The sequence below is a fragment of the Temnothorax nylanderi genome, unplaced genomic scaffold (assembly GCF_030848795.1).
Source record: "Temnothorax nylanderi isolate EJ_2023f unplaced genomic scaffold, tnyl_v1.0 TNYL_tig0012_pilon, whole genome shotgun sequence".
NCBI classification, from domain to species: domain Eukaryota; kingdom Metazoa; phylum Arthropoda; class Insecta; order Hymenoptera; family Formicidae; genus Temnothorax; species Temnothorax nylanderi.
The window spans coordinates 1746349-1759547 of NW_027249074.1; the positions used below are offsets into that span (position 1 = coordinate 1746349).

The window sequence follows — 13199 nt, forward strand, 5'->3', positions numbered from 1 at the left end:
ATGGCGTTCGAAGAAGTCTTTAGAGTCCTTGAGTCCTGAGGAACTATCAGGTTAGCACCACCGTATAATGCGGCGTGTAATTCGTGTATCGATAACTCGTTACATGCTCGGCGAGAGACTCCAAAGCGTAAAAATCCGCGACGACGACGTCGCAACCTTTCAGATGCAACTGTTGCCGCAACCGCCATCATCGCTTCTATTTGGTATAGACGACGATATTTCGTTTCGCAAGATATCAGCCGTGACTATAAATCCCTCCGAAGCAGAAAATCGTATCGTAAAATATTGAGATACCCGCATTTCCACATATATATCGTGTGTTCTTGCGCATTATTGCTTGCTGCTCATTCAAGCACATTCGAAATTATGTGAGTTCAACCATTCGTGGATCATACAATACACATACAATTTAGAATCTTTTACGTCAGATCTATATACCGCGTTATGTACTATAAACTTATAACTTATTTAGCTATAATCTTACTATTTTATTTCTTTCCTTCGATTTGCATTGAACCACTAGTCTGACTAGTCCATAAGACACTTATACACAGAAAGCAAAGTTTCTCATCGATTACGGCCTCGGCTCTGTTAATGGAAAGTCAATAATTCCAGGATAAGTAAAAAGATTGAATATCTAGGAAACTACTTTACGTAAATGTACAGCATGCTTTAATTGTACAGCATGCTTGCAGTTTGAAAACTAAAATATCTCTTAAGATTTTTTTGACTTATATATTTTTTTTCCCTCTCTCTCTTTTACATGGAAAATTTTATACAAAATGTGAAAATGTTAAGATGTCTTGAGTTTTCTTTCCGAAAATAGGCAAATCTAAACAGTTTCAAATATCATGTCGTGCGCGCGCGCGCGTGGTGTGTGTGTGTGTGAGACAATGTATGCACTACAGTTGTTGAGATCGGTGGCTCGTAGGTTGCACAATTTCTCTAGCTCCCAAAAGCACACATACTTCTATAAAGTCATTGTAACGCCGGCAAAAATTTAATATGTGTTCCTGTGACGAAAATGCATGCACAGGGTCATCCTATCGTCGACTCTCTCTGGCGCGGCGTCGACTTGAGCAAGTTCTTAGCAAGGAATTTCAGTCGAGGTGCCGCAAAATTCCTTTTTCGTAGAACTCTCATTTTACGGCCTTACGGAAAAATAAAATCCAAAATCGTTCACGAACTTCCTAAATCTTGTCTGTTTCCACGACGCACATGCACATTTCCACGTCTGTAACTGCTATAGAAATTCAGACGATAGAGTAATGATACAGTTTATTTCCTCTTTCCGTTGATGTCATTATTTACCTGTATATGTGTATATGATATACATAAATTTTTATTCTAAATAAAAATTAAAGACCAGTAGTATTTTTATTCTAATACTACATATTATTAGTAATGAAGTATTTTATGTGAAAATTTACTGTTTTATCTGCCAACGTTGACAGGGTCGAATTAGCATACGACTTATTACGCTCTATATTTCAAATTTCTATTTAAACCCATTAATATTAATGATTCGTAATAAATAGAGAAAATGCCTTTTTGATATCACTGTTGCCACTAATTAGCACAAATATCGTATCTCATTGCATTCTGTGAAAGATCAAAGGTCACGCTTTATTAGCTCCAACAAAACGACATGACTATTAGCGCGGATCGAAAAATTTCTACCGGGGATAAGAATTATTAAAGGAGAGTACGCCAAGGGATTATTCATGAGTCTTTGTGGGAGATAAAAAGGAAGTTACTCGATAAAAATCTGCATTATTGTCAGAAATACTCGTCGACGAGCGACGGAGTAGAAAGTGTCGTGAACCGTGTTTAAGAAGCCACTTCAAATGACATAATCGATCTTCTTCATACCTGAGTTAATCTTATTGCTGGTTGTTCATTTAAAAACCGCGAGCATTATAATTTCACAAATCGATAATTCGCTTGAAAGATTTATGTATATTGGTACGTACATATATATGCTATATCATATTAATTAAAACGTAATATCGGTCATATAACATGAATAACAAGAAAATAATATTCCATGTTTCTGCGGAAACATTAACATTAAAATTACAGCTTGATATTGCTACAGTTATAGCAATCGTAAATGTGAATGAAATCTAAAAATCGCGGACCATGTACGAAAATATGTTTTCCTAAATCTTGAATTTATATTTATATAAATAGTTTGAACGTATAGAAGCGAAAAACGCGCGTATATTTCGCAATACATCCTGTCACGGTATCAGGAAAATATCCTATCAGAATATTATACTATATTTAAATTATGCAGAGTCTCCCAGGTGATGTAATCCCGAAAACAACGTCACACATAAGTAGACGAGAGTATAGATACGCCGCTTGATTCCCCTAATATTAACATTAAATAATCATAAGGAATCGCACGAGATTTGAATATCTTGCGAGAAAAAGTATATATCATACGCTGAAACCCCGAGATTGGTAAAATATGGAATTTACGATATCTGGAAATCTTGTCAGTGATATCAGAATGAGCTTTCGACATCCTCTCGAGAGATTTGAGGGTCGTTGTATGGGCCGCCTAAAAAATCCATAACTCTTTGTTATCCGACGATTCCTCTTCGCTTCATTATTCTTCGTTTTCTCGCGCTGACGGTGAACGCTCCTCCGAATGAGACGTCGATGTGTGTTTCAGTACCCGTGGAGTCGATACAGGGAGTTGCGGGCCAGAGGACGATTCTGCCATGTAACATACAGCCCCGCGAGTCGAATGACGCCGTCTCCATGGTGCTCTGGTTCAAAGAGGACAGCGGCGAACCTCTGTACAGGTAAGTCGCATTGATATTTATGAACGATGGCCCCCGGAGCGCTCGTTCGCCCGGTCTCGACGCGAATCTCTATGGCGCCATAGATTTCTAAGCGGACTTAACCGTTCAAAGAACTCGCTGTAACACGGATAGCGCGGCAAATGCGCAGATCTGACGGTTATATGCGATGTTAGAGATCGCTTTCCTAAGATAAATCATTAGTATCCGTTTTTTACAGTGAATTATAGTTACATAATTTTTGCGCTATCAATTTTTACTCAAGTCTCATTGTTATTACACATAAATAAGCAGATGCGGAATTACGAAATTAAATTAACGACAATTAGTTTAGCCAAAATTGAATAATAGCTATTGAATAATCCTCTGCCGCGTTCTGTCTATAAAATTGTTTTGCTGTCTCTCGCGAGAAGACACTCATACCTTACGTATACGTCGCAAGGCGATTGTACATGCATAACGTTACATCACATGTCGTTTTGATTTTTCTCGCCGCGACGTTACAGAAAAAGTCACGTCAGTCACAAAATAGCTCGTTATCGAGTAAACGTCACGAGTCATTTGCGTCACGTTACGATCGCGTATCAAATTGCGGAATAAAACGATAATTTGCAATAACTTCGTTCGGTTATTACCACGACGGCATTGTCTGGTCTTTATTGATATTGCTATGTCAAGTGGCAACCGTGATATTACTCGTTTTAATATGAATATTCGGTGGAACGTTGTTTGAGCACCGTCGCACAAAACGCATCTCCGATTGGAATTTTACATGAAAATAATTTAGTAGTTAATTAAATTCGCCGGATAAATTTAATGCTATCGACATTTCATATGATCTAACTTCTTGTATTGACATATGTCGAATATGTCGGTCTCGATTCGAGCTGCGGGTATATCAATAATCATAAATACTGTTAGCTACTTATTTTGAATTAAATTTAATTTTGGTAAATCTCCATCATATCGTTAGGTATTAAAATAACATTAGTGCATTTTTTGTTACATATTCTATAACATGTTTGATCGTATTCTTGACAAAATGCAGTTTTAAGAAGCAATAACTATGAACTAACGAAAGCTTCATTGAAATATCTTTCTTTGTTTCATTCTTGAGTTTAGATATCTCAGTTATTCCTTTATATCAGATGACACATTTCCATAAAAGAATAATATTTTACTCTATACTAAGTAAGTACCTATGTTTCTAACGACTTTTCTAGTCTCTTGCGGACACGAACCTTTTACGTCCGCAAACGAGAAAGAAACTCCAGACTTTGGAGACTCGAGATGCGATGGCGTGCGCTCCACCTTTCGATTTCCACGTTTTCGATCTCGTTGCTTGTACATCCTGTTAGTTTACCGTTCCGGTACGTCGTCGCGATGTACACGAAAGCCTCGAATACGAGCAGACTACGATGCGGCAAGGATTTCGTTAAGCCACAAATCGACCCCACGTTCCATCTGTTATACGTTACTTCGTTCGACAGCCAATTCGATCCTCGTAAATATCGTCTTTATTGAGCAACCCCATAAAATCCGGATCACCGATCGAGCTTGAAAGCACCTTGCGTTTTTATCGCGAAAAACACTTCGGCCTTCTTTTGCACATGGAATGTATTCCGTAACACGTGCATTTTTATTTATTTGCCATCGCGTCTGATGGCTAATAAAATTGCAAAGATTTCTTTGTTGCTGTTATTTACTTTGACTCTATAAAATTGCTCGCCATGTAACTATTTTATAAATAAAACGAATTTGTGTGGGACTACAAGTTTTGCGATATCAAATGACACGATGTTACTAGTAAAATGTATGTCATTTAATTAACATTTGTACCTCTTCAAAAAACTAAAAGTTCTAATCATCTGGTTCAGATACCAGCAAATAATTGCAAAAACCGAAAATGAGAGTTATTACATCACTGCATTTTTGCTCAGTATTTTCTATTTTATTTTTGTGATGCGTATGATTTCGAGTCCAATTTTTTTCATATTGTGCCGAAAAAAAAACGAAAGCTTTTGCCCTGAGCGTTTTTTCCCCTACAAAACTGGATATGCGATTATGTGCGGAAAACAGGTTTTTGAAAAAGAGTGTATGCCGAACGGTCGTGGCGTTATTATTGGATTTCATACCTACAGAACTGCGAGTTGAGAGAGTCGACTCGGGCGGAAAGCACTGGCAGTGCTGTAAACAGATTTCTCCGACAGCGTGATTGCAGCTGCATCGCCATAAATAGCGTTTCTTGCACGACCGCGAATTTCTTTTCGTTGTAACATTATCGAGTTACGCAGAGTGTCACGTTTTGCATAACGCGACGGGACCGAGAGCAGTTCCGCCGCATAAATTTCGATGGACGGCAAGAATATTGCGCTTTATTTAATCCGGCGAGTTATTAACATCGTTACGGAAGGTGTCCGGATTCGATTTTTCTTACAGGTACTTTTCGACGGTAAACATAATACGAGTCGCTTATTTTGAATGCACTTTGAAGATAGTTTTCAGACATTTTCGGTGAAATTTTAACCTGATTCGCGTGTAAATTCTTTATGCGGAATTTTTACATTTCTAAATACCAGTTAGATAGATTCACCGAAATTTCTTTTTATGGATTTAGGACAAAGTTAGATGAACGCAGTTCAATCAGGACAAGTCGGGGATAGAAAACTGCAGTGATCCGAAAGAGAAACGACAACCCGTTTGAAGGAGCTGCGGTTTTATCTCAGCGACGATATTTTAGTTTTAACGGTATACAATTGCGGTGTTCTGTGTCGTCGTAAAATGTAGCCGCGAAATCGTCGCGGCAGTAAGCGCCACGAAAACGGGTTTTCCAAAACCATTCTTCGTCCGCGCGCCAACGGATCATTTCCTTGTGGGGATGCGGAGCTTTAAATTCTCTTTAAAGTCCCGACGTTCGCCGAACGAGCTGCGTTTACTACGAGCGAACGTTCTTTCGCGCGAATAAAATGATACACTGACCTACTAAAAGCGCGCGAGCTGTGTACATTCCCGAATAATGTATGATTCACGATAAAAATATTAGGATTTATAGGCGATCCACACTCGAAAAAAGAATTACGGTGCCTCTCTCTCTCTCTCTCTCTCTCCCTGACGTTCGCACAAATCAAAACTTTGTTTCCATGTTGCATATTATTTATTGCCTCAAGTATTAAATTGCATATGCAATGATTATTTTTTTACATTTTTATGTTAATATAGATGAATCAAAATTGTGGACTTTACTATCAGTATATAATACTTTGAAGTCTGTTAGCTAAAAAAAATATGTATTTTATGTTTTCCAAAACCACATTCTCTACTTTTTACAAATCCAAATTTAGTTTCGTGGCAAAATACGACGAACTAAGATACAATAATGCGTAATGTACTCATACATAAACTGCATAAGCTTCAACGGCAATAATTTTACAATGAATAACCATGATTCGTGGATAGTTAGAAAAGTAAATAGCACGAGCTCTTCAATTACATGCATCGGTAGATTATACGGCGTAGTCACGCACTTAGCGTCAGGCGCATCAGCTAACAAGAGAACGCCACTTGGCGAGGGCGCTTAAACCATGCGGGATACTCGTCGCGAATGCAAACGGGCGTGCCCTCAAACCCCTTAAACGAGAGCAACGTGATATCGCAGCCGGGACGCAGTTTTACCCCATCGCCCTCCACTTCCCATCCCTTTTATCCTCCGCCGCTCCGTCCTCGATCTCCAGCGCCCTTTGAAACGAACACGTCGTGATTGCATTTTCGACTGCGACGTAGATACGAATCCAACGATCCTGCGTTTTTACGCAGCGACACGCTTTTTCCCTTTCGTTCGATAAAATAATTTCTATCTCATCACAACCAGTCACGGGTAAAATTTCAATTCCGACAGATACCCCATTAAGCCTCAAATTAATATTCTCATATATAGTCAAATAGAATTCAAGTGAGTGATAAGGCTTAGCAGAATTATACATAGGATATTTAATCTACGAAAGAGTCTCTTTGATTTTCAGTATTTTTGATTGAAAAACTATTGATAGGCATTGAGTCTTGATTTTTCTTAAATAAAATTTATCTCTTTAAATTAATAAAAAATATTTAACACAATATTTTTAATTTTTAGCAATATTTTCTGAAAAATTTTATTCAAAAAGTACATACTATTTTGTAAATAAACTTTTCATTTATAGTGTATAATTGATTAAATTAAATTATAACTCTCACTTTGCTTTATTGATCTTTTAATTATAAAATTTTCTATTGTAAAAAATATAAGAATAATTATCACGTTATTAGGAAATTTCAAATATGCGATGACCTTTTAGGCATAAATATTCCATTATCTAACGCGTATGATAATAGTGAAATTACAGTATCATTGGCAAAATTCGTCTGAAATGCGCGATCGCTTTTGTGTACTGAAAATTTGTTCGCGTTCGCATATCATAAAAGGTTGATTGTGAGGAGCGATAATTTATGGCTAATTGTTGGATCGAACAATACGTGTTTACGTCCAATATTATAAAGCCGCGTCGTTACAGCAATAATGCATGTTCGGGACATTATCGATATATTTACGATATCGTAAATATTTATTGATGTATGTTTCCTGCTTGATTACGAAATAACACTCGTTTAACGCTTAATATGCATGGTACAAAAAGCATACCACGAGTTCTGATCGTTCGAGCATGCTTGAAAATTACCTTCTATACGAAAGCTTGCAAGATAATAACGTCCTCCTCGTAAATCTGTTGGCTGAAAATCTTCCAACGATACCCTCGTCGAGCTCTTCCCGTAAAATATTCTTCTGTTACCGTGTTAGTACGATCCTATCTTAATCCTTTCTCGCTTTTTTCTTGTACGCGTCCTGCGCGTTGGTAATAATGATTTCAAAAGTAAAACAAGATTTTGTTTTCTTATTGACTCGGGTAGTCCGGCAGAGGAATATTTACGTTAATTTCGTGGTAAAAAGAAAGACCTTGGCGGAATTTAATCACATTTACATTTGTTTTACCGTCCATTTTTCCAACCGCGAAGAAGGCGACCCGTTGAACGCATGCAGACTCGGTATGTAGAAGGCGTCTACCTATGCAAATTTTGTCTACCGCAAACGCAAAGCGGAGTAGTCTCTGGTGAGTACACTACACAATCGTGTGTACTGTATGTTATTGCAGCCTTCATCGGCGGGATCTCTCGCCGAGTTTCCGCGCGCGCGCGAATTCCGCGTAATTCCTTCTGACGCTGACTGGATCAATTGTGCGCGAGGGAAACTTGGCGAGTTTCGCGGCAGGCAGCTGCGAATGCTCGAGGCTGTGTCCCTCTTCCCGTCGAACGGAAGTGCTGATCGCGCTGACATGATGATGGGGCTGACATCAGGTGTTAACGCCGCAACTCGCGGGCGGCGGCGCGCGGCGTCGCCGTAGCGTCACCGCACCGTTGTGGAAACGATCTCAATTGGTGTTAGGATTACGTCAAATCTGCTATTTCATCGTCGACGGTGAGCGACAATGTTTGCCTTGGGGATCATCGCGCTGTTGTTGGCAATAATAAAATTGTGTTACTTTTGCTAAAATTGAGCTTCCGAAAAATGTCCAAAGAAGGAAGGAAGGTTGGCTGAATATACGAGAGTATGTCCCGTTCAATGCTAGATCGAAAACTATCGAAGATTTTGGATTTTAATTTTCGAATGTTCTTTTATTGCTCGTTAAAAATATCGTAAAACATTCCCTATCAATCGTCTTAAACTCGTCTTGAAGTCATTTCCCTAAACCGAAACGTAATTTATACCGCCACTAACGCCGTGCGAGATATCGTTCGCGAAATCACTTGTTATCACAGTCAAGATCCCATTTCTATAAAGGGATTACGAATCCGACACGCGGGCGTCACCGTTTGATATATCGACAAGGCTTGCGACATCAAGTGTCGCCAGTACCGCAATCAGTTAAACGCAACCCCGCGCGGAAATGTTCTCGATCGACCAGTCAATTGTCCTCCGCTTTCTCATCCCTATTGTGCGGTCGACTTACGTAGCATGGATGGATGAACGTGCATATTGTGTGCACGAACACGCGTGTGTGCATGTGTGAGCGTGTGTCGCACGTGGTCGGATGCGCGTACCACCGGCTGGAATTATCGTGCCATTGTCCGCGTAGTTACGCGACATAATGGCGGATTTCTCGTTGCGATACGCTCGAACCGGCAAAACGTGCTGTTCGTTATTACGCGCGATTTTTACGCGTTGTTATCCTCCCTATTGACGCTCCGCGCCGGATTAAAATAACTACGTCGACCGACCGGAACAAAATCATGGCCGCGTGAAACAAAGGGGTCATTATCTGGGCTATTTCTGAGGTCGATTGCGACAATAATGACGGTAGATTAAAACTAAGCGGACACCGTATTTTCAAGTGACAGAAACAATGGCTAGCGTTTTAGCAATGAATTTATGAGGATCGGTAAATAAATTGTCGCCGCTTTTTAAAGCGATTATAAGCTTTATTGGAAAGCAATTCAAAGTTATATTTATCTTACCGTATCGCTATTTCCATAAATTATTGAAATTCAAAAAACGAAATAATAAAAGAGCTTATTTGGCAAACGCAGGGGTATGTAATTACGGTAAAATATGGTTAAAATGGTAATTAAAGCCGAGGCATGTTTTTTCATGCAATTTAATCGGTAAGTAGTATTAAAAAAGGATCCTGTATACGGATTGCGAACTGTGTAGGAGTTAATACTGTCTAGTGAGCGAAGACGTTGTCGATACCACAATCCGACCACACTCGTTCCTCGACCACTGGCGGATTCCAATGCCCGCTACCACTGCGGAGTAACCGCAGCGAGTCTACGAGCACCGGTGCGCGACATAGATTTTGCCATAACCGAGATGGGAATAGATACGGCCAAAGTGTAATCGTATAAGCTTCTCCTAACCATGAAAGTTAAGGAACTCTAAATTGATTACACACTACAATGTCGGTAGAAATGTAATGAAAATCATAACTCGTCCCGAGCACGAAATAATTTATAGAGTGCTCAGCATAAAACGGAAAGAAATGTGATGTATGCTGATGTATCCATGGAATTAATAATTAATAGATTAAAAATTTTAGATATTTATTGATATCATATTGCATGTTAATATTCGAATATATAGTGAAACAAAATCATTGATTGTTTCCAAGCAGTTAAATTAACTCAATCGAGCTTGAAATCGAGCTGTGTAAGACCGTATCGTTATTGGATCTAACACTAATTAGGTGTAAAACGTAGCAGCAACGATAGGAACATCATAGGCGCATATACGTAGAGAAATCAATAGATCTAACAAAGCAGCGAGCTATCGCCGATCGCAGTTTCATTCGGCGAATCTGTTAGCCGAAATTGCTACAAAGACGCCGTAATGGGTGCAGCCGCGTCATTGAAGTCCCGCGGTCCTGCTGGCGGGCGGATGGGTGCCAATTCGGTCCGGTCCAGGTATTTAGTCATCATTGCGGTGCCGACCGCATTCGGCTCGCGCGGCCACTGTCGAACTGCAGAGATTCAGCGATAACTGAGAGCGGCGGCCGGCCGTAGGAACATCGAAATCGCTCGTCCTGATGATCCACCGTAACTACCGGCAGATGGATATGGCGACCGGTCGACCATTCATCGGTCGACGACCTCGTTTACAGCTGCGGCCGCGATATCGTTGCGGTTTCCATCGGCCGTGGCGCGAGCGCGAGCGCGTTTCCTACGTCTAATAAATGATGTCAATCCCGAGGTAGAGCCGATACTATGCCCGGTGCGGCGCGTTCGATAAATCATATGGCTGGCCCGTTCACGATCGTATCAAGTATTTGCAATTTGCGATATCATAACCCTCCTCCCCACCCCCGACCGCTTAGTACGAAATTAATTCCCTCCCGGCCCCCCCCCGACCACAAATGATGTAGCGACCTATTTGCTCGCGCTCGCGGAACGGATCGCGCGCCGCGCGCCGTCGCGTCGGTCTTTCGTTTGCGCATTTGGCCTGCCGGTAGTGCATACTGGAGCGCGTTAAAATCAGGATCGGCATTTTGCCATTAGCTTCGCGAGCTTGTTTAATTGACATTTCGAAAGTCGAACAGTTCCGATCGAGAGCCCGTACGTGGACGATTGGATAGTTAAGTGTTGAAAATGCCGACACAATTTGCGGGATTGAGGGTCTCGAAGTTAAGAGAGCCGAGGCTCAAAAGTTTAGAGAATTTGGAACACGCGAATATATTTCCATCCGGAATTTTTCCCTTCAAAAGATATACTGACGTTGCGGGAGTTGGCGTTACAATCTCTCGCGCTTTCTTTCATCGTAAACCGGCCATAACGACGACGTTTGCATCAGCGATTCTGCAGAAAATGCAATCGACATTTCGAATGCGGGATCGACAGGAGTGTGGAGAGAAAAAAAAAGCAGACATCGCTCGCTCGCTCGCTCATTCGCTCGCGTACCACCGTCAACTTTTTCGCCACATTTCCCGTCGATAAACGTTAAATGCAGCCGGCTTGACGCGCATTACGGAAGCGCACGTCAACCCGCCCGAACGTCAAATCGATTCTTTCGCTCCCGCATAATGCCGCGCTCGTACGCGATCTGACAGTCCTCCTTTTTCTTTTTTCCTTTTCCCTCGACCACTCGTCATATATATTTTAACACGCACACGCCACGCCACGCCACGCCGATGAACAGCTGGCAAGGATTCAAATCCCCGCCGTGTTTATCCCAGGTTTTCACCACGAGCATTTTAACCCCGGCGAGATGACGGGAAAAATAGTACAGCGCGGAGTTTTGCGCGAAAACGGAGCAGCGGTATGCGCGCGCGTGTGGATGTTTGTGAGTCGTGTGTACACGCGTGGTTTGCACGCGATATTTCACGTGAAACACGAAAACCGCGGCTCGCCCCAGTTCGAAAGCAAAAGTCACGCGTTTCATCAAGAGCTGATGGCTCTTGGATACGCGACACAATGGAATCGCACTCTTTTTTTTCGGGTCTTTTTTTTGATTGCTATTTGTAGCGTGTTTAACCGAGTTTCAAACGCCGCTATTACGGCGAGTTAATACAGAGGCGGTTCCCTCTTCGCTTTATTTTACAACTTTGAAATCTGTAATGCAATTCTGAATTAACGATATTACGCGACGCGTATTCCTAAGCTCAACAGTTTCGGGAGTAATCAAATTTTAAGAACAAGCTGAACAAATCCTCACGATGTAAAGCAAGATGATGGAACAAGGTAATGAATGCAACTGACGAAGTATTAATTCAGAAGATCAGATATTCAATATTTCTGGAAATCTATGAAATTATCTCAGCCGCTGATAACGTCTATATATTTTTGTATTAATTATTATTATTATTATTACTTTGTTTACAAATAACTTTTAAAAAGTTTTATAATTAGCCTACTAATTCTTGCCACAAAAACCGCAGAGAATTTTTTTACGGAACAGTGCTAATTCCCGGTCGTTTTGCTAACTTGTTTCGAAATATTAAGACTGGCGATAGTAAAATTTGATACGTTCCTCTCGGGACGAGTGCTCTCGGTTTATTTTTGTCGTCATTCGCTATCACGTGCCGCCGTTACCGAATGACGACCATTCCTCTCGTAACACGAAACGATCCGCGTCGCCTTCGTCATTCTTGGACGACGGCGCGCTCTCAGCATCGTCCCCCATTTTGATTTCCCCGGAGTGATCATCGTCTCTGTCCCCGATAGCGATCGCGATTCCCGCCATAATCCCGGATCGCGTTTCGAAAGAAAAAAAGTGGTTCGTTGTTTTTTTTCTTGACAATAAATGAAGGCTTTTCTCTTCAACGTTTCTTTGAAGCGTTCCTTCATCTGGCGAACTCTTTTCTCCCTTCACATCTTTTCTTCCTCTCCTCTCATTTCTCCCTTTCTTTATTTGTAGAAGCTTTAACTTTCGCGGTTCTGAACTCCGAATAATCCAATTTCCGATTTTCTAAAAACACTCCTCACGGCATGACTCGAGGACAAAGTCCTTCGCTGGCACGACGGATGATCAAAGACGAAGAATGTTTTTGGTGTTTTTTATATCGAATTAAAGACGTTACTCGGGAGTTGTATTTATTCTTCGTCGGTGATCAAAGGAATCCTCTGGCGAACTTGCGGAATTTTCATAACTCCATTATTATGATAGGAATCGCTGAAACGCAGGTTCATGAACGTCGCATCTTTATTTTAATGCATTCAGAAACGTTTTTATTTACTCGTACTTTCTTCTTCAGTAAGTAGTTTTTTTTTTCTCAATATAAATTATGTAAAATGATGTAAAATACTATGGTAATAAATTTATGTTATTAATAATTTTTTTAAACTAAATCTTTAATTATGCAACGTTGA

At 40.6% G+C, this 13199-nt stretch overlaps 1 protein-coding gene and 1 long non-coding RNA gene across 3 annotated transcripts in view; one reads left to right on the forward strand and one right to left on the reverse strand.

Annotated features, from left to right (window-relative positions):
* LOC139767830 (nephrin) overlaps positions 1–13199 on the forward strand; it is a 192874-nt gene that overhangs the window by 32985 nt on the left and 146690 nt on the right. For both annotated transcript variants that reach the window (XM_071697488.1, XM_071697489.1), the window contains one exon: positions 2684–2816. In XM_071697488.1, coding sequence (XP_071553589.1) covers positions 2684–2816 — 133 coding nt within the window. The remainder of the gene's footprint in view (positions 1–2683; positions 2817–13199) is intronic.
* Positions 1–13199, reverse strand: part of LOC139767832 (uncharacterized) — a 172503-nt gene that overhangs the window by 3755 nt on the left and 155549 nt on the right. The gene's annotated exons all lie outside the window — the stretch shown is intronic.